This window comes from Scyliorhinus canicula, chromosome 25, assembly GCF_902713615.1.
Source record: "Scyliorhinus canicula chromosome 25, sScyCan1.1, whole genome shotgun sequence".
Lineage (NCBI taxonomy): Eukaryota > Metazoa > Chordata > Chondrichthyes > Carcharhiniformes > Scyliorhinidae > Scyliorhinus > Scyliorhinus canicula.
Window position 1 is genome coordinate 6,738,154 of NC_052170.1, and position 22,470 is coordinate 6,760,623.

Consider the following 22,470-nt stretch of genomic DNA (forward strand, 5'->3'; position numbering starts at 1 on the left):
TCCCCACCTACCCTCCCCCAATAGAGAGGCCTGCCTGGAAGCCAGAGAGCAATCTAGACAGAAACAGTGAAAATAAATCACTGCTTTCAAACTCACTTGTGCCCTACAACTGCTGCCTCAGGCAGAGAAAGCTACAGCTATCAATTCCAAGAAAGCGAATACCACATCTCCAGGGCTTAAACTCCCTCTGATCTTTCATCTGCAAGGTTTTAATTCACATCAATGGGAAATTGCTTGTAGTAGGCTGTGCTTGAGAGCTACCACACCACCAGCTCTCTGGATTATTTAATTTCATTTCCCTTCATGCTTGAATGGATCTCAAGTGCCCCGCCATGAAACTAATCGCAGTGTTTATAAACATCGGGCTATGCTTGACAGCTCTTGACCACATTAAAAGCAGCAAAATGCTTTCTGCAGAGAAAATGAGGAAGTGAGAGCCCTGAAGTGGTCATTAATTGGACACTTAAGGGCCTCAATTGATGCAAGGGCAGGCAGGCCATCCGAGAGGTCAGAGTGGCTTGGAATCTGGTGAGAAGGCTGGCTGAGAAATTTTACAATCACTGACACATCCAACCCAATCTACAAATTGCTGGCAGGGGAACATACAATTGTGCTCATGTAGTTGTTAAGCTCAAGGTAACCGTTTAATAAGAACTAGGAAACAAGTCTCGACTTATTCAACTCCAAGTTTAATGTGTTCAGTAATCACTTCTCCAACAACAAAACAGTGTTACCTGTATCCCCTTTGTATATTGGTGCTGTCTATTAAACAATATGTGCAACCTATTAAACAACTAAAACACAATTCCAACTTATGTACGAGGGAATTTTAACTCTTTCCAAACAGTAGTTGCAGCCAAGATACATCCAGCTTTCATAAGGATGGTAACTCAACATTTGGAGATGGGCTGGTAGTTTGTAAAGTAGTTAAGGGTAATTGTTTTGAAGGTGGTGATAATGTCAGATTTAAATTGAAGAGGGCTCGAACTTGAAGAGTGGGAACCCATTTACAATACCTGTGGGAAGTGCACCCATCTCTAGCTCCTCAAAAACCGCGTTATAGAACTGCAGCTGGAGCTGGATGAACTTCGGATCATTCTGGAGGCAGAGGTGGTCATAGATAGTAGTTTCAGGGATGTAGTTACTCCGAAGAATCAAAATAGATGGGTGACAGTGAGAGGGGCTGGGAGGAAGCAGTCAGTGCAGGGATCCTCTGTGGTTATTCCCCTCAGTAACAAGTATACCGTTTTGCATACTGTTGAGGACGACAACCTACCAGGGGGAAGCCACGGTGAACGGATCTCCAGCACTGAGTCCGTCCCTGTGGCTCAGAAGGGAAGGAGGGAGAGCAGGAGAGCAATAGTTATTGGGGACTCGATAGTTAGAGGGACTGATAGACGGTTCTGTGGCAGCGAAAGAGACTCACGGATGGTATCTTGCCTCCCAGGTGCCAGGGTCCGTGACGTCTTAGACCGTGTTTTCAGAATCCTTAAGGGGGAGGGGGAACAGTCACAAGTCGTGGTGCACATCGGTATCAATGACATAGGTAAGAGAAGGGACGGGGATTTAAAATAGGAATTTAGGGAGCTGGGGTGGAAGCTGAGAGCCAGGACAAACCATGTTGTCATCTCTGGTTTGTTGCCAGTGCCACGTGCTAGTGAGGTGAGGAACAGGAAGAGAGTGCAGATAAACACGTGGCTGCAGGGATGGTGTAGGAGGGAGGGTTTCAGTTACCTGGATAATTGGAGCACATTCTGGGGAAGGTGCGACCTGTACAGACAGGACGGCTTGCACCTGAGGGGAACTAATATCTTTGGGGGGGGGGGGGGGGGGGGGAGAGATTTGCTACGGCTCTTCAGGGGGTTTAAACTAATTTGTCAGGGGGCTGGGAAAATGAGCTGTAGTCCAAAAGCCAGTGTTGAGAGTAATGAGGTACTGAGGAGGGTATCAAGGTCGTAGGAGTGTACTGGCAGACAGAAAGGTGGGTTGAAGTGTGTCTACTTCAATGCGAGGAGCATCCGGAAGAAGGTAGGATGGAGAATGGATTGGTACTTGGGACGACGATGCTGTGGCCATTACGGAGACATGGTTAGAACAGGGGCAGGAATGGTTGTTGGAAGTTCCAGGGTACAGATGTTTCAGTAAGAGTAGGGAAGGTGGCAAAAGAGGTGAAGGAGTAGCATTGTTAATTAAGGATAGTTTAACAGCTGTAGAAAGGCAGTTCGAAGGGGATCTGCCTACTGAGGTAATATGGGCTGAAGTTAGTAACGGGAAAGGAGCGGTCACATAGTTAGGAGTTTTCTATAGGCCTCCAAATTGTAAAGAGATGTGTAGGAAGAAATTGCAAAAAAGATTATGGATAGGTGTAGGGGTAGAACAAAGAATAAAGAAAATTACAGCACAGGAACAGGCCCTTCGGCCCTCCCAGCCTGCGCCGATCCAGATCCTTTATCTAAAGCTGTTGCCTATTTTCCACAGTCTACTTCTCTCTGTTCCCCACCCGTTCATATATCTGTCCAGATGCATCTTAAATGATGCTATCGTACCTGCCTCTACTACCTCCGCTGGTAAAGCATTCCAGGCACCCACCACCCTCTGCGTAAAAAACTTCCCACGCACATCTCCCTTAGACTTTTCCCCTCTCACCTTGAAATCGTGACCCCTTGTAATTGACACCCCCACTCTTGCAAAAAGCTTGTAGCTATCCACCTTGTCCATACCTCTCATAATTTTGTATACCTCAGTCAAGTCTCACTCAACCTCCGTCTTTCCAATGAAAACAATTATAATCTACTCAACCTCTCTTCATAGCTAGCACCCTCCGTACCAGGCAACATCCTGGTGAACCTCCTCTGCACCCTCTCTAAAGCATCCACATCCTTCTGGTAATGTGGCGACCAGAACTGCACGCAGTATTCCAAATGTGGCCTAACCAAAGTCCGATACAACTGTAACATGACCTGCCGACTCTTGTACTCAATACCCCGTCCGAAGAAGGCAAGCATGCTGTATGCCTTCTTGACCATTCTATCAACCTGCGTTGCCACCTTCAGGGTACAATGGACCTGAACTCCTAGATCTCTCTGTACATCAATTTTCCCCAGGACTCTTCCATTGACCATATAGTCTGCTCTTGAGTTAGATCTTCCAAAATGCATCACCTCGCATTTGCCTGGATTGAACTCCATCTGCCATTTCTCTGCCCGACTCTCCAATCCATCTATATTTTGCTGTAAAGGTCTCAGGGTAGTTGTCATGGATGACTTTAACTTTCCAAATATTGATTGGAACCTCTATAGGTCGAACAGTTTGGATGGGGCAGTTTTTGTACAGTGTGTGCAGGAGGGTTTCCTGGCACAATATGTGGATAGGCCAACAAGAAGGGGAGCCACATTGGATTTGGTACTGGGTAATGAACCGTGCCAAGTGTTAGATTTGTTTGTGGGAGAGTACTTTGAAGATAGTGACCACAATTCGGTATCTTTCACTACTGCAATGGAGAAGGATAGGGCCATACGGCAGGGCAAGGTTTATAATTGGGGGAGGGATAATTATGATGCAATTAGGCAAGAATTAGGGAGCATAAGATGGGAACAGAAACTGTCAGAGAAAGGCACAAATGAAAAGTGGAGCTTGTTCAAGGAACAAATACTGTGTCCTTGATAGGTATGTCCCTGTCAGGCAGGGAGGAAATGGCCGTGTGAGGGAACCATGGTTCACAAAAGAGGTTGAATGTCTTGTCAAGAGGAAAAAGGAAGAGTAGGTAAGGATGAGAATACAAGGTTCAGTTGGGTCGCTTTAGGGTTACAAGGTAGCAAGGAATGAGCTAAAAAAAAAGGGCTTAGGAGAGGTAGGAGGGGGCACGAGAAGTCTTTGGCGGGTCGGATCAAGGAAAACCCCAAGGCTTTTTACTCTTATGTGAGAAATAAAAGAATGACCAGGGTGAGGGTAGGGCCAGTCAAGGACAGTAGTGGGAACTTGTGCATGGAATCAGAAGAAATAGGAGAGGTGTTGAATGAATACTTTTCTTCGGTGTTCACCAAGGAGAGGGGCCATGTTTTTGAGGATGAGAGTGTGATACAGGCGGGTACGCTGGAGGAGGTAGATGTTCTGAGGAAGGATGTATTAGCAATTTTGAAAAACCTGAGGGTCGACCTGGGCCAGATGGGATATATCCAAGGATTCTTTGGGAGGCAAGGGATGAGATTGCAGAGCCTTTGGCTTTGATCTTTGGGTCCTCACTGTCCACGGGGTTTGTGCCAGAGGACTGGAAAGTGGCGAATGTTGTTCCTCTGTTCAAGAAAGGGAATAGGAATGACCCTGGTAATTATAGGCCAGTTAGTCTTACTTCGGTGGTCGGTAAGTTAATGGAAAAGGTCCTGAAGTATAGGATTTATGACCATTTGGAAAGATGCAGCTTAATCCGGGATAGTCAACACAGATTCATGAAGGGTAAGTCTTGCCTCACAAATTTGACTGAATTCTTTAAGGAGGTAACTAAGTGTGTAGATGAAGGTAGAGCAGTTGATGTCGTATACATGGATTTTAGTAAGGCGTTTGATAAGGTTCCCCATGGTCGGCTCATGAAGAAAGTAAGGAGGTGTGGGATGGAGGGAAATTTGGCCAATTGGATAAGTAACTGGCTATCACAAAGAAGACAGAGGGTGGTGGTGGATGGGACATTTTCAGACTGGAGACCAGTTATCAGCGGTGTACCACAGGAATCAGTGCTGGGTCCTCTGCTATTTGTGACTTTCATCAATGACTTGGAGGAGGGGGCTGAAGGGTGGGTCAGTAAATTTGCTGATGACACCAAGATTGGTGGAGTAGTGGATGAGGTGGAGGGCTGTTGTAGGCTGCAAAGAGGCATTGATAGGATGCAGAGCTGGGCCGAAAAATGGCAGATGGAGTTTAATCCTGATAAGTGCGAGGTGATTCATTTTGGTAGAAAAAATTTGAATATGGATTACAGGGTCAACTGAAGGGTTCTGAGGAATGTGGAGGAACAGAGAGATATTGGGGTTCATGTCCACAGAACCCTGAAGGTTGTCACTTCTTCTGAGCCATGAAGAAGGCTTATAGTGTGTTAGCGTTTATTAACAGGGGGCTTGAGTTTAAGAGCCGCGGGGTTATGCTGCAAGTATACATGACCCTGGTGAGACCACATTTGGAGTATTGTGTGCAGTTCTGGTCACCTCATTATAGGAAGGATATGGAAGCATTGGAAAGGCTGCAAAGGAGATTTACCAGGATGCTGCCCGGTTTGCAGGATATGTCTTATGAGGAAAGGTTGAGGGAGCTAGGGCTTTTCTTATTTTCTCATGGAGCGGAGGAGGATGAGAGGCGACTTAATAGAGGTTTATAAGATGATATGGGGAATAGATAGAGTGGACGTTCAGAGGCTATTTCCTCGGGTGGATGTAGCTGTTACAAGGGGGCATAACTATAAGGTTCAGGGTGGGAGATATAGGAGGGATGTCCGAGGTAGGTTCTTTACTCAGAGAGTGATTATGGTGTGGAATGGACTGCCTGCTGTGATAGTGGAGTCGGACACTTTAGGAACTTTCAAGCGGTTATTGGATAGGCACATGGAGCACACCAGAATGATAGGGAGTGGGATAGCTTGATCTTGGTTTTGGACAATGCTCGGCACAACATTGAGGGCTGCAGGGCCTGGTCTGTGCTGTACTGTTCTATGTTCTATGTCAGCTAGCATAGGAATGAAGAATGTGAGTTGGATGGTCAGCAGATTAATAAGAAGGGCGTAAGGGGGCAGAATATGGAACTAACAGGCAAGTTTAACGTAGGGCATTAAGTGAGATAAAAGAGAAACTGGAGAGATTTCAGGCTTAGAACTGTGGAAAGATTGTCTTGATGAGCAAGGAGCAGGAAAGGAAATTAGTTGAGCTAGATTAATGGAGGACCTCAATCTTAATGACAAAGAAGTCCCTGAGATAGAGGTGATGGTTCAGCGGAGAGAGTTTGCTCCCCATTAGATATTCGTAATGTTTATGTTTTGACAACTAACTGCTGACTTTATCAGAAATAATTAAGTTGACAATACAAAAAGACTGAGCCAATATTAATTCTGGGTTTCAAATATGTGTGTTAATTACATTATTTTTCAGCAACTGTCAAGTCAATTTCCTCAATAATATCAGGTAACAAATGTAATTTTAGAAGATTGAATATGAACTTCTTACCGCGTGTAGATTTTTAGCATCAGAGAATTTTCAGCATTTTGGGGTCGTGAAGCTGTAGCAATGCAAAACAAGGCTAGTTACTGCTATTGTGAACATTTTAATTCACAATTCTATAGTCAAATGTGGATAAAGGAAAACTAAATTGCAATTATATTGGTCCTTTCATGACCAAAGGCCATCACTGAAGTATAGGGGTAATTCCCCGATTCAAAATATCCTACCTTGATGGATGTCAAAGAAATGCAAGAATGATTTTGGTAGCTGGTTGTTTTGCAAAATGGGCTGTGCCATAATCAGATATGAGAAATAATGGTCTTGGAATGATTCATGTGGAGCTCACCTTCAGGCACCTCTTCCACGGTTACTCGTAAATCAAATTTCTGGCATTTTTTCACTTCTTCAGTAAACGGAACATAATAAGTAGTTAGAACCTGGATAGTAAAAGCACAAATAGTGGTCATTTATCGAAAACAGACAACAATATTTGACAAACATTACGATTTCCAGAGCAGTACAGTCTGTGTTGCATGTTGGGACCTTGGAGGAATTCTGACATGCCGGGAAGTTTAATCTTCTGATGGGCTGGCTAATATTGCTGGGGACCCTTCATAAATAACTCCGATACTAAGCTCAGGATCGGAGGACTGGGTTGGTTCCGATGGTGGGGGTGTCAAGAACCAAGGGTCAAAGTCAATGGATATAGCGTAAACCTGTTAGGACGAAGATGAGGAATACGTTCTTCAGCCCAGGGAGTGGTAACCTGTGGAATTTGCTACCACAGGAAGTAGTTGGGGTCAAAACATTGTATATTTTCAAGGAATTAGATATAGCTCGGAGATAAAGGAATCAAAGGATATGGGGAGAAAGTGGGAACACGTTACTGAGTTGGAAGATCAGCCATGATCATATTGAATGGCGGAATAGGCTCGAAGAGCTGAATGGCCTCCTCCTGTTCCTATTTTTTATGGGCGGGATTTACCGACCAACATGCCGTGTATTTTTCTTACGGTGGAGGCGGCCCGCCAACGGAATTTACCAAACCCGCCATTGTCAATGGGATTTCCCAGTGCTGCACCCCTCATCCCTGGGAAACATACGCACCGGCGTGGGACCGGAATATCCCTTCAGTGTGAATAGCCGGTAGGTCACAGCCTACATCAAATATTCAGGATTTACCTGGATAAATACCCAGAATATGGTTAAAATCTAGTCTGACTCAGAGGTTAGCCAGTGTAACAGAACTGAGCATCGCAATCGACCCTTCCCTCCCAAGTCTTCGCCCATCAGTCCCCTCCTGACTACCTCAGTGACCCAACCCAATTGCCCACCCAATCACCCTCACCAACCTGACTAGCCCCTGACACAACTAGTCCTCTGACTAGCTCTTGAAACCAATAACCCACACAACTACCCCACCCAGACTACCCAACCCGACTGCATCCCCAACCTAAGTACCTTCTGACTAAACACATTCCTCCCAACCGCACCGCCTAATATCTTCCCAAATCCACCACCCCTGGACCCAACTGACCCCCGTCCCCCTCCAACCAGGTCCAAATGCCCACCTGACGAGACTGTTCATTCACTCACCGATCTACCCACTCACTCACCTACCCACCCACTCACTCACCAATCCACCCACTTATTTAGTGCTCCATCCAGTAACCCACAATCACTTTTAAGACTTGAGACCTACAATAAGTTACCTGAACTTGGCAACTAGTGCTGTAAACGGGAGGCAGGTCCTCTCCTACCTTTGCTTACTGGACGTACCTGGAGATGTTATGCTAGCCCATTTCTGTTGCTGCCAGCATCGGGAGACCCATCAAAAAACGCACAGTTCTGTCAGGGTGCACAAATTCACGAGTAGCAGCAATGCACACAACATTGCTCTGCCGGATGATCTTGGCTATTATCTTTTGGAAGTTTCCCCAAGTCACACACCAATATTGCTCGAAGTCACACACTAATATTACACAAAGCCACACATACCAATATTGCTCAGCCCCATGTCCTACCAGAATTGGCCAGCAGCCAAAGGACTCAAAAGGAGTTTTCCCCACAGCAATGGCATGCTGAGGAAGGGCTAGGCAAGCCTTCTGCCTCTCGGAGATTGGCCGGCAGCTCTGGAAGACCCAGCAGCACCAGAATTGAGTAGTGGGAACTGCAAGCAAGTCCTCAAAGAAGTTACTGCCAAAAAAGGGGGGGATTCATTAACTCCCTGCACCTCAGATACTCCTCGCTGGTGTAGCCATGGGCAGAAGCTTTGCTGCTCCTGTCTCACCCAGCCTGACTGAGGAAGGTTGGCAGAGAAAGGGGCTTTGGACTATCAGCGTGGGCAAGTCCATCGAGAGTGGCAAGTCCATTGAGAGTGGCAATCTGCTGAAGTTTGACAAAGAGTCATCCAGGCTCGAAGCGTTCACTCCCTTCCCTCTCCACAGACGCTGTCAGACCTGCTGAGATTGTCCAGTATTTTCTGTTTTTGTTTCAGATTCCAGCATCCGCAGGAATTTGCTTTCATCTGCCGGAAAATGCCACTCTGAGCAAGTTAACGGACCACTACCTGCTTGGGTGGGACAAAGCAAAAGTGGAGTTTGACCAAAAGCCCCTTCAAAGTATTTTCTCTCAAACTGCTACTGTCCGCTCCAAAGAGAGAATATTTTACCTAATAATATGCATAGATCGCTGTGTTCCAATGAGACCATAAACTATTTCAAACAATTCAAGGGATCAGTGGATGATGGATTAAATTCTGCCTGCAGTAGTGTACTCCCAAACAATAAGCACTTGGAACCAACACTTACCTTCACTGTTCCTCGTCCGGACCCACTCGCAATTATTGTAAATTTTTCATGATCTTTCAGCTGAAATATGGAGAGAGCAAATCAGCTATTTACCTTACATGATGGCAATTTAATACAACAAAACCCAGGGAAAGACTGCAAAATAAAATGTTGCAACAGCTTTGGTTCATGATGTGAGAATGGCTTCATTTTTTTTAGATTCCAAAAATTAGAAATAAAACAAAAAGTCGAGAATAGTTGTCTGGTAATTTTCATTCTTTGTTCTTTGGTTTGTGAGTAACAAGCTTAGCGGGTAAAGAATGGCAGGTTCTTACTTTTCTGCAACCCTTGAGGTGCTGATGTTCTAAAGATGCTGTGCCCAAGTAAGGATGTAAGGATTGAGTGCAACTTGACATGAAACATTGGAGAAATGGGGGGCGCCATTCTCCGCTCCCCAGGCCGGGTGGTAGAATCGCGGGAGGGCCGCTCTGGCACCCCCCGCAATTCTCCCACCCCACCCCCAAAATGGCGTGTCGGGATTTGCGCCACGCCGCTCGGAGAATCGCGGGTCACCGTTTTTTACGGCGACCCGCGATTCTCCGGCCCGGATGGGCCGAGCGGCCTGCCGTTCCCGACCCGTTCACGCCAGCAACAACCACACCTGGTCGCTGCCGGCGTGAACAGCACGCCAAAGGTGAGTTTGGGGCTTGTGGGGGGCGGAGAGGGGATTGAGCACCACGGCCGTACTGGGAGGGGACTGGCCCGCGATCGGTGCCCACCGATCGTCGGGCCAGCGTCTCCAAGAGACGCACTGTATCCCCTCCGCTGCCCCGCAAGATCAAGCTGCCACGTCTTGCGGGGCAGCGGAGGGGAAGACGGCAACCGTGCATGCGCGGGTTGGCGCCGGACAACCTGCGTATGCGCAGCTGACGTCATTAGGCGCCGCCGGCCGCGTCTTTCCTGGTGGCCGAGTTCCCCGCAACGCCGCTCCTAGCCCCCCGGGGGGAGAATAGGGGGCGAGGTGCGGCCTCCGACGCCGTCGTGAAACTCTCCGGGTTTCACAACGGCGTCGCCCGTTGCGTAGAATTACGGCCAGTGTTCCTGTGGCCTTGCTGCTCTTATTCATCCCACTGGTGGCTGTCAGAGGGTTGGGAATTACTGTCAAAGTTATTTCAGGGAATTACTGCAACAATTATGGGCTGCACGGTAGCTCAGTAGCTTCACAGCGCCAGGGATCCAGTTTCAATTCCCAGCTTGGGTCACTGTCTGTGCGGAGTCTGCACGTTCTCCCCATGTCTACGTGGGTTTCCTCCAGGTGCTCCGGTTTCCTCCCACAAGATCCGAAAGACGTGTTTGTGAGGTGAATTGGACATTCTGAATTCTCCCTCAGTGTACCCGAACAGGTGCAGGAATTTGACGATTAGGAGATTTTCACAGTAACTTCATTGCAGTGTTAACGTAAGCCTACTTGTGACACTAATAAAGATTATTATTATTATAAGGTTATTATACATCTTAAGGATAATGATAGTGGGAACGCAGCCAAAATGGTTTCATGGGAGATCAAGTGATCTATACTGGGATTTTTCTTGTTGGAGATGCTCATTGCCTCACACTTTTTGCAGAAATATTTATCATCCATTCATCAGCTCCAACCTGGCTGTTATTGGTGTATGTTGGTTTGGGGAGCTTCATCAACGGAGGAATTGTGAATGAATCTAAATACTAGTAAAGTCATCTGTAGCCATCGAAGATGGCCACCTGCAAAGGACCATGGGAATTATGGGCAACCCAGGACTCAGACAGATACACAGCCTATGCGTATCTAAAATACAGGTAACCAGACCTGACCAATAGCCTCGCTCATTTGCATTTCAATGGCCCATTTTCCCAGGACAAAATAACTCAATCAAGCAAACGGTACAGCCACAGACTGATCGGCACCACTCCCTTACTCAGAAAGCACAACTGCCAACGTCAATTACCGCTAAGGACCCACCCAGCTACCAAGGCACCCGCCCCTTTATTGGCCCAAATCGAAGAATGATCACAGCCCTATCGAACTATTGGGTCCAAGATTAAGGACCGCCCCAAAGAACGCAAAATCCCAGGGGATAAAAGAGAACACAGCTATGTGTTCTGTCTCTTTCGGATCCGACCAGTGCCAGTCCAATTGCAGCAGGAACAGCCAGCTAAGTTCAAGACCAAAGATCGCTACTTGACAGATGAGCCCAGCAGGGACAGAGTCACTTTCTTCGAACCAGCCAAGTGACATCCAGATAAAGGCCTTATCCATTCGCACAGTGCCAGTTGCCCAGAAGTTAAGTATAGGTTATTGTAGCTGATAGGTGTAGTTTAACCCGTAGTAGATATTGTGTTTGCATTTTGAGATAACTCTTGTGTATGTAAATAAACCATCTTTTGAACTAACCAACTGGTTGTGTGGTCATGTGATTGATATAAGGGAAGGCTTGTGGTTCACCAAGATAAACAGAAATACCCACAGTATTGGTGATGCTGTTGGGACCAAAACAGAGCAACATTATTGGCATCTTCGGTGGAAAAACAGCAACCCATCAGCAAAGGAATACCACTTCCTGATCATTTACAGATGTAAGCTTGTTATTACACTAAGCAGATGAAAGGTCACAGACGTGGAACATCAGATCTCTTTCTCTCTCCACAGATGTTGTGTCATGGGAACAAATAAACTGCAATATCATTGCCACATTTTGTGTGCATTGGACGGCTGCTTCGGGTTTGTGAGTATGGTAATTGGAGTAAGCGACAGGGTGGCTATGAGAATCGAAGTGAATAAAATGGGGCTGGATTCTCCAATACTGGCGGGGCGGGGGGTCCCGGCGGGATGGAGTGGTGTGAACCACTTCGGCGCCGGGCTGCCCCAAAGGTGTGGAATCCTCCGCACCTTTAGGGGCTAGGCCGCCCCGGAGTGGTTGGTGCCCCACCGGCTGGAGTGGAAGGCCGTCGGCGCCACGCCAGCCAGAGTCGAAGGGACTCAGTCAGCGGCTGCTGACATCACCCCGCGCATGCGCGGGGGGGGGTCGCCTACGCGGAGGCTGATGGCCAACGCGGAGGGGAAAGAGTGCCCCCATGGCACAGACCTGCCCACGGATCGGTAGGCCCCGATCGCGGGCCAGGCCACCGTGGGGGCACCCCCCGGGGCCAGATTGCACCCCCTCCGGACCCTGGAGCCAGCCCCGCCGGCAAGGATGTGATTCAATTCACGCTGGTGGGACCGGCATGACAGCGGCGGGACTTCGGCCAATCGCGGGCTGGAGAATCACCGGGGGGGTGGGGTGGGGTGGAGGGCGCCGACCGGCGTGGCGCAATTCCTGACCCGCCGAATATCCGGTGGCGGAGAATGCGGCAGCCGGCGGGGACGGGATTCATGCCGGTCCCCGGCCATTCTCCGACCCGGCAGAGGGTCGGAAAATCCCACCCCAGAAGTGAGATTGATGTGGAATTGAGCCAAGAGGGACATCAAACAGATGTTTACATAAGGGAATGACAGGCATAGATTTGAATGAATTCTTCAAAGGGGAATACATACAGGTTGTAAAGTAAGGACAGGGCAAGTTCACGTTTCTTTCAATACTAAGGGCTAAACTAAAGAAATGAAGTTAATCAATTCTGGGAGAGAGCATTTTGAAAGATCCTGGGTGAGACAAAATGGAGATCAAAGGGGAAGAAAGTATTTAAGGAGACACTGAAACCTATGTGAGAGGGCAGCTATTTAGATTACCCAGCAGACAGCAGGAATAGCTGGCCACAACTCTCAGAACAAAGCCAGACCAGACGAAGCACCTCCTGTTAACCTCAGAGAAAACAAAGACACTGTGCTAAAAAGTACAGAGTTTTATCGGTTTTAATATCTATAAGGAGTTGCTGAACAGCGAAGGGGAAGCATAGCTTTGAAGGAGATTAAATTAGGAAATTTTGGAAGTGTTTTAATCAGGGACGGCACCGCTTTTGCGATCGATGCTGCGCCTGCTCCAAAGTGGCATACTCTAGGACTTTGCTTGTGATCCGTCCCCCCAATGCTCCCCCCCCAGACCGGGCAAGTTCCCGACGTTGTGGACGCATGTGGTCTCACCCGTCGGGAACACGGTGTGGTGGTTGCGGACTCAGTCCAGCGCCGCCACAGTCAGGGAAGGAGGGGGACATTATTCAGGGATGGGGGCACTGTGGGGTGGGTGTCCGGGGCGCGAGAACCGGCCGAAGTGGGGTACTATTTTGCGGGCTGGGTCCGCAAGCGGTCGGCACCATGTAGCACGGTGCGGCCGCTGCAGGCTGCCAGCCGTGCGCAAGCGCAGCCACAGACCCGGCAATTCTCCGGGGTGTGTCGGCAGCTAGAGCCAGGTGCTCTACGCTGTTGTCCTGCTAGCCACCAGCTAAATGGGGAATTGGTGGCCGTTTTGCCCCATTTTTTCTGGCGTCAAACGCCTGCGAGGGGACATAGCCCCAGAATCGGAGAATCCAGCCCATCATTTCTGAATTTCAGAACCTCTCCTCATACTCTTCAATTTGCAAAATAAAATTTGGGCAGCTATTTCAAATTTCCCTTCTGGAATTTGAGCAGCTCAGCATTTACCATCAGCCATGTCATAACAGTTGTCACATCTACTAAATTTTTTGATTTTAATTCTTGTCGGAACTCTCCAGCCTTTCCTACCACAGAATCTTCCTTCCTACCGCGGGATCCAGTGCCACATGTTCCCTGGCTGCAGCCCAGGCAAGGAATTTAAATTGTCACCGACTTCAGAAGGTTCTGCCGGTGACTGATGACGAGCTGCCCCCAATGTGGGAAAGCCCACCGGGGGAGGGGGGGCTGGAGAATTCATGCCTCACATTTCTAGTATCTGCAGGTATTTGGTTTTGTGCCTGTCTTGTCGTAATGATTCAGAGAGGTGAGTTCAAATACCACCACATCTGCCGGCAGGAAATGTTAGGATGTTAGGAGAGGCTTTGTGAAGATTTTCCCTCCCCTGGAGTAAATCATCTTGTACCTCAGCAGACTGATGTGTGACTGAAATTTGATATTCTCTGAAAGCCGCTGATATACTCCTCAAGGTTCCAGAATACAACTCCAACCTCCGAACCAGCCAACAGTGAGCAAAATCTGCCTTGTGCATCACAGCTACTAAAATCTAATGCACGATCATGAAGTGGGTTGGCTGGATACTCTCATGGGGCATTAACACAGGACAGGCCAATGGGGTTGAGTGACCCATTTCTGTGCTGAAGGCTCAATGTAAAAATTAATACAAAGTTAATTCACTTCATCAGGTTAGTTGTACAGAATAATTGTACTGAGCATGAGTCTAGGTGAATGCTATTATTTATAATGAAAAATAATAGGAAACAGAGATGCTTTCAAATAAACTGTTAAACAAATGATAACTGACCCCTTCTGATCGTGACACGTATTTATTCGCTGAGTTGAAATGCCAGTTAAGAGGTATTTGTCTTGCAGGGATGTTTACATCCACATTTAAGTCAACATCTTTGATTGGAGGAAGATCGGCCTGGTACTTGGCTAGACTTTGTAAAGCAACCATTGTCACCTAAAAAGGAAAGTTACTGTTAAATATATTTGAAAAGAAAGTAGAAGTTTTCCAATTGCTTACTTATGAAATAGGAATGAGTAATCAATTTCTTTTTGGGTTTCAATTAAAGTTCTTAGCAAACAATCAAGAAATTTCACAGCAAAAGCATTCTGGTCAACAAAACCAAAAATCAACTGAATAGGTTTTACAAGTCTGGGAATTAATAATGTTTAATCATCCATGAGATGTGGGTGTCACTGGCAAGTCCAGCATTTATTACCAAGCACGAGTTGTCATTCAGAAGGTGCTGGTGAGCCATCTTCTTCAACCACTGCAGTCCGCGGGGGAGTAGGGACACCCACAGTGCTGTTCAAGATCCAGGATTTTGTCCCAGCGACAGTGACTGTAAAGGAACGGCTATTTATTTCCAAGTTAGGATGGTGTATTATTTAGAAGGCTGTGGTGAGCTGGTGCAGATGGAGAGACAACATCGTACAGCAATAAAGCCTCTATTGTACTAGTCTCTCGGCTTTGAGTATAATTGTTAGCGCCACAATGGCAATACCAGGGACGATGTTCCCAAGCCCCTGCTACCCTTGTTCCTCGATGTCAATTTCGATTTGTTCGAGTTTCACTGCCGGGAAAGTCCATTTTTAAAAAAATTCCACTGATCGGGCAGATGAGCCCAAAGTGCCAGAGCCTTCATGGGAGCCACCCGAGATGTGGCTACTTTATACCGCCGCACCGGAAGCCGCTACTCTTGTTCTTGTAGGTAGTAAAGATCACGGGTTCGGGATTAGCGCAAGTGATGTCCTGATAATTTTTAGTTATTTTTTTCTAGTTAAAGCTCAGAAATAATTCATTTCTTCTTTTGGTAGTGCAGAGCCGGAGTATTGCTGAAAAAAGGGACATGTTGGGCGCGATTCAGTGGCCACATTGAGCTCAGGCGAGAGTGCGACAAAGCCGATGAATAGTGGGAAAGGTCAAAAATGAGGGTGCCAAACCGTTTGCGTTGCCACTGGCACACTCCCGTAGCCGAAATCGGAATTCTGCTGGAGCATGGCGAGAAACCAATAATCTCCATACAATTAAGGGAGAGGCCACCTTCTATCCGACAGCATCCCATGATCCAGTCACCAATCCTAGCAAGTGGTCACGCTGGTGCCAATTAGTACTCCCTTTCAAAAACATGCACACGCCAGATGGGCTACTGCGGGTAGCCGAGGAGGTGAGTAGCTATCTTCGCTCAGAGGCAATGAGCCCGGGGGAACTGGGCTTCCTGCCCCTGTGCTTGGAGTGGGGCAACCGATGGGGGGTCCACCCTCAGCTGGGGTGATCTGCCGGGGGGCGGGGGGGGGGGGGGGGGGGGGGGGAGGTGGGGGGGGGGGGGGGTCAGAGCTGAGAGGAGGGGGTGGGGAGGATTGCTGCATTGGGGAGACAATCGTGCACGGCTCCGCCACGCCAGCCCCTGGGTCATGTGTAGCCATTCTGAGGGAAACCATGGTCCCTGCCTGTCTGTCCACTGCCTACCCATAACCCCTACTGACTGCGGCTGAAGGCTATTGCTCATAGGGAGTTGGTAATCATTGTTAGGTTAGGACATCACACAACCCAAGTGGATTCCTGTGAGTGGGCGGGCCATGAAGTATGTGGCAGTCATTGCCTAGCAACCCAATCAGACCGTGATGCATGGACACTGTTTCTGAACACTGTAGGAGCCAACACCACGAACGCAGTAGCCATCATCCGCACACCCAGGGGATGGTCCCCAGTCCCAGGGACATGTCCAGGGCAGGAGGGTGAGTGAGTGCAACTGGGAGGGGACCAGCACCTGGGCTTCTGGGGACAGTGTCTGGGGTCCGGTGAGCAGGTGCCCTCGCTCGGCTGGGTCTGCGTTGGAAGGGCGCTCTGGCTATGGAGATGGTGGGGGGGGGGGGGGGATGGAGGGTCCTGGGGTGGAAGTCATCACGGTTGGTCAGTCTCTGACCTTGTCCAATTCCTTTCAGATATCTAACGGGATGGACGGTATTCTGGACATGTGGAACTTTCGCTACTGGTTCTGCTAGTAGGCCGGTGGCCATGCACCGGAGAAGGCAGCAGCAGCAGCGTCGACAAAGACTCGAGGTGATGGCCCATGTGCTGCCCAACCGCACAGGGTGAGACCCAAAAGGGGAGGCCGGTGTCAGGCCAGGGTGTACAAGCGTCACTGGTCATTCAAGCAGATGACGGACAGAGTGTGCCACAGGAGGCTCCGTCTCAACAAGGTGATGGTGCGACACCCAGGCCATGTCATCATGTAAAGGAGGAGGACGCCCGCTCTCCGTGGCCATCAAGGTCACCGCAGCCCTGAACATTTATGCCTCACGATCATTCCAGGGCTCGAGCAGTGAGCTGTGTGGCATCTCTCAGGCTACAGCCCACTGGAGCACCGGCAGGTCACGGACGCCCTGTTTGCCTGGGCAGAAAATTACATAAACTCTGACACGGACCAAGCCCAAGAAGATCCTGGGCAGCAGGATTCTCTGCCATCGCCAGGATGCCCCATGTGATAGACTGCACGCATATCGTCTTGCGTTCACCAGGCAATCTGGGATTGTCCTATACCAACAGGCAGGGCTTCCATTCCTTGAATATCCAGCTCGTGTGCAGCCAACTCATGCCTGCGGAGATGAGGCAAGGGTTCGGTGGTCAACCCGCATTGTGGAAGAAGGTGAAAAGAGGCGTCATAATGGTTGTGGTGAAGGGTTTTTCATGTTTCACATGGCTCCAACACTGCCCCACTCTCCTGACGGTGCTGCCCAAGTCTCCCCATCGCTCCCTTACACCACTCCTCACCTCCTATCCCCCAATACACAATCCCTCCTTACCTGCTAACAACCCCCTCTTCCCCAACCGGCGCACCCTCCACCAGTGCCCTCTGTGATCCTCAAAGTGCTTAGCCTTCCCTGCTCTACCACTGCGTCTAGTTGTTACCCAAGGATGCACATCTGAGGTGGAGGCAGCCAGCTGCTGAACACATCCTGCGGCCCTTGATGCCCCTGGCGGTTGTCCTCCGACGGCACATGCACAGCCGTGCCACCCTGAACCGTGTTTTGGCTGCGAGATGCAGCATCATCAGCAGGATGAAACCCGAAGGAGCTGGTGGCCACCATTGCCACCCCAAGGGACCAGTCCAGGTTGGCACCCAGAGCCTCCTCCTCCTGGTCAGTACCCATAGGGCCCTGGGGTTCACCTCGGGTGGAGGGGCAGCTTTATTGAGCCCCATCTGCCCCAGCGTCATCAAGCTCTGCCAGCCCTGGCGGTTCCCCGATGTCTGCGCTATTGTGTCGACGCCCTTGGTGATACTCCTCAGTGATTGGGACATGCTCTGCAAACCGACGGCAATGCCCACCCTCGACTGGGACAAGCTCCACAGCGCCTTGCCCATTCCCATCTGAGGCCGGGACATATCCCACAGAACATCATCAAGGTCCTCCTGGTACTGAGTCACGCCCACATCAAGTTGGACAATTTACCAAGGCCCTCAGCCATGACCGTCACTGACTGTGCAACACCTTGGACAGATCCACTCATGCTACTGACATCGTGAACCAGGCTCTCCACTGCAGTTGCCACCCTAGCAGTTTTGGCTCCAGTGGTGCACATGCCGTCGCCATCTCCTGCGCCCGTAGCCTCTTGGACTGCCCCAATTAGCTATGGACCTGCAGTAGGGTCGCAGACATGCCCCTCTGAATGTCAAGGCCGCTCCCTAACGTCTCCACCATCTCCGGCTAAACCTGTTCCAGAGGCTCAGCTTCTGACTGAGACCCAGCTGGGTCCTGGGATTCAGCAGACCTCCGACTGCTGTCTCACCTGGGCGCCTCCACTTATTGTACACCAGCAACTGTGTGATGCTCACCAGAATGTGCCCCAGAAGCCTGACCACTAACGTTGCCCACCGAGGTGTGTGTCTCTGTGCTAGTGGAGATGAAAGCCAAGACGCATCTCTGGTGGCTTCCTCGGAGCTCTCCTCCAAGGTGTCCACCTGGGAGGCGGTGGGGATGGAAAAACTGCAGATGGGCCAGTGCCATTGGCTGGATGTCCTGCAGGAGAATAGACATGTGGTCAGTGGGTGGGATGAGTCAGTCTGTATGGCATTAACAACTCAGGCGTGACAGTCCTTCAATGTGTGCCTGGTGGATCCTCACATCTGCGGCATTCACCAACCGCGTTGATGACTGCTCCTGTCCTCGGCCACCACATAACCTCTAGGGCCCGTTCCTCAACGGTGGTGAGGATTCTGATATCCGGCACCCCACCGCCAGTCTGGGCCCTCTCCCGACGGTTGTGGGACACAGAGAGGGCATCATTAGCCGCACATGGTGGTTGAGAACGCTTGGGGGGGGGGGCAGGAGGGGCGTGGTTGGAGAGGAGGCTTGGGGTGGGGGAGAAGTTTTGGGGAGGGGTTTGGAGAGCGGACGGCATGGGCAGGCCAGGGCATGACAGGCTGCTGGGCAGGGGCAGTGCTATGTGCAGGCTTGTGGGAGGGGGGGAATCCAGTGCCAACTTACCCATGCAGCCCGGTGTGAGCCATTGCAGGTAGGGAATATACAGTGAATGGTAGAACCAGCAGGTGTAGGTGCACAGGTCCACAGGTCGCTGAAAGGGGCAACACAGGTGGAGAAGGTAGTCAAGAAGGCATACGGCATGCTTGCCTTCATTGGCCAGGGCATTGAGTATAAAAATTGGCAAATCATGTTGCAGCTGTATAGAACCTTAGTTAGGCCAAACTTGGAGTATAGTGTTCGAAGAATAGTCACCACACTACCAGAACAGATTTACCAGGATGTTGCCTGGTATGGAGGGCATTAGCTATGAGGAGAGGTTGAATAAACTTGGTTTGTTTTCACTGGAACGAAGGAGGTTGAGGAACGACCTGATAGAGGTCTACAAAATTATGAGGAGCATAGACAGCGTGGATAGTCAGGGACTTTTTCCCAGGGTAGAGGGGTCAATTACTAGGGGGCATAGGTTTAAGGTGCGAGGGGCAAGGTTTAGAGGAAATGTACGAGGCAAGTTTTTTTACACAGAGGGTAGTGGATGCCTGGAACTCGCTGCCGGAGGAGGTGGTGGAAGCAGGGACGATAGTGACATTTAAGGGGCATCTTGACAAATACATGAATAGGATGGGAATAGAGGGATATGGACCATGAAAGTATAGAAGATTTTAGTTTAGACGGGCAGCATGGTCGGCACAGTTCTTTGTTCTTTGTTAATCTTCTTGCGACACTGTGCTGGTCCTCTTGGTCATGTTGCCTGAGCTGACTGCCACTTCCACCATTTCAGTTAGCACTGGCTGCCCTGTGCCTGACCCTCCTGGACCCTTTGGGGAACTGGACATCCCTCCTGGCCTCACTGCCTCTCGGAACCTCCCCAGGTCTGCATCCTCAAATCATGTGGCCGGTTGTCTTGGCGCCATGGCTGCCAGCTGAGTGGGGTTGGCTGTGCAGGAGCAGTTTATGTGCTGCTCTACCTTGTTAACGGGGGGCTGGCGAGTGTGTCCCACCAGCCTCCATATGTATCCTCCGCCATTTTCACCAACTCCAGCGTGATTCCACCACCAAACACATCTTCCCTTTATTTCCTCTGTCAGCATTCCGCAGAAACCGTTCTCTCCGGGATAATCTACCACTCCTCCACCATACCCAACTCCTCTCCCATCACCCATGGCACCTTCCCATGTAATTGCAGAAGGTGTAACACCTGCCCTTGACCTCTTCCATGCTTAACATCCCAGGCCCAAAACACTCATTCCAGGTTAAGCAGTTTCACTTGCACCTCTTCCAATTTGGTCTATTGCATTTGCTGCTCCCAACATGGTCTCCTCTGTATCGGACCGACCAAACGCAGACTAGGTGATCGCTTTGCTGAGCTTGGTCGCTTTGGTCTGTGCGCATTCGGGAACCTGACCTTCCCGTTGTTTGCCATTTTAATACAAGACCCTGCCCCCATGCCCACATGTCTGTCCTTGACCTGCTGCAGTGTTCCAGTGAAGCTCAACGCAAACTGGAGGAACAACATCTCATCTTCCGGTTAGGCACGCTACAGCCTTCTGGTCTCAACATCGAATTCAACAACTTCAGATGATTAGCTCTACCCCACCTTGATCCATTTGTTTTCATTCCCTTTCATTTTAACTGTCTTTTACCATTTATTTCTCTTTTAACTTTCTGTATATATTTTTAACCCCCCCCCATCTTATCAACCTTTCCTTACCCTTTGCTTCCCTCTTCACCTCCCCCCAAATCTACATCTGTCACAGTTTACCCTTTGATGTTAGTTACTCTGCTGTTTGGCCTTTCACAACCTTTGTTCTCTCTGGGGACGGCCATCAGCATTCATTGCCCTGTGGTTTCTGAAGCCATTAGCACCCGGCTTCCCTGGGTTTCTGTGGCTTTGACTCATCTTTCATTCTCACTCCACAGTATAAATATTTCCCACTTTCTCTGTCTTATAGCTTTGACAAAGGGTCATCTGGGCTCTAAACGTTAGCTCTTTTCTCTCCCTACAGATGCTGCCAGACCTGCTGAGATTTTCCAGCATTTTCTCTTTGGTTTTTGTACAAGCACAAGCCTTTGTCTTTGGGAAGGGTGACTTCTGGTTTGGCAGCTTTTTTAAAAAAAAGGGCCTCAACCACTCACTCTCAAAGATTTGTGATAAACTGTTAGTTTATAAAGGGCAGCATGGTGGTGCAGTGGGTTAGCACGGCGCCGAGGTCCCAGGTTCAATCCCGGCTCTGGGTCACTGACCGTGTGGAGTTTGCACATTCTCCCTGTGTTTGCGTGGGATTCGCCCTCACAACCCAAAGATGTGCAGGCTGGGTGAATTGGCCATGCTAAATTGCCCTTTAATTGTAAAAAATGAATTGTGTACTCTAATTTTTTTTAAAAAATGAATTCATGACAAATGTAAATAAAATAGTGTAACCTGTGTGGAGCTGAAGGCACCTCCATATTCGCTTCGTTGTGACAGCCATGTAACTGCTTTACGAGCTTGGTCAAATTTCTTAAACTGCACAAGAGCCAGAACAGCATATCCTGTGGCTTCAATTGTGTACAAAGAGTTGACATTTTCATCTTCTATCCAGTGTGATTGATCTAGAAAAGTGTAAGAAAAAGAATAAGTTAAAATGAATCTCAAAATAAGTGCACCACCCATTTTAAATAAACTGGTATGCAGTTCTGTGTAAATGTTTCATCTAGTTCTGGCAGGTAGATACATTCGCAGGGAGACCATTCCTCCCAAATTTTATAAATTGGAGCTTGCATTCATAGAATAGACTCCTGGGCCAGGAATTTCCATTCCTATTTTCGGCAAGTGACGGGACCAGAAAATCTCACGAGAAAATCATGAGTCGTGTTTTACGTTGGCCAGAAAACTTGCCACGATCGTCCCCTCCTCCTATCAGTGGCACAATGCAATGCTGGGAACTTCATTTGCTTATATTTGTATCTCATTATTGGGCGTCCATGAGGGAATCATTCTCTCCTGTCAAAACATCCACCCATGATGACGTGATGTTGACAGCGTGAATCACAAATGCTTTCAAAAGGCATGCACCTGGTCAGCAGACCTCCAAGAAGAGTTCCGAGGTGAGTACAATGCTTGCAAAGCATATCATTCTTAAATGGCATGCAATCTCTGATGAGAAATAAAAAAAACTCTTCCCCCAATGTACATGGGGACTAGCCCACCACACATAAAAATGGAGTGTCATATCCTGGGTCCACCGAAAGCCTCGAGTTGGGGATCTCGTTTTCTCAGAAGCCCTCAGAGAATATACGCTCCTTCTGAGCTTCTGAGGACTTCCGATATAAAGCCAGTCCACTCAGTACCAGCCAGCATTCATTCAGACACGTAGCTTGTACGAAGGTCTGT

The 22,470-nt window shown here is 49.0% G+C and overlaps 1 protein-coding gene across 1 annotated transcript in view; it reads right to left on the reverse strand.

Moving 5' to 3' along the window:
• Positions 1-22,470, reverse strand: part of LOC119957049 (complement C3-like) — a 173,245-nt gene that overhangs the window by 36,321 nt on the left and 114,454 nt on the right. Inside the window, exons 29-33 of the mRNA XM_038784655.1 lie at positions 21,520-21,689; positions 14,413-14,571; positions 9,008-9,067; positions 6,544-6,634; positions 6,204-6,255 (exon numbers count right to left, since the gene is read on the reverse strand). Coding sequence (XP_038640583.1) covers positions 6,204-6,255; positions 6,544-6,634; positions 9,008-9,067; positions 14,413-14,571; positions 21,520-21,689 — 532 coding nt within the window. The remainder of the gene's footprint in view (positions 1-6,203; positions 6,256-6,543; positions 6,635-9,007; positions 9,068-14,412; positions 14,572-21,519; positions 21,690-22,470) is intronic.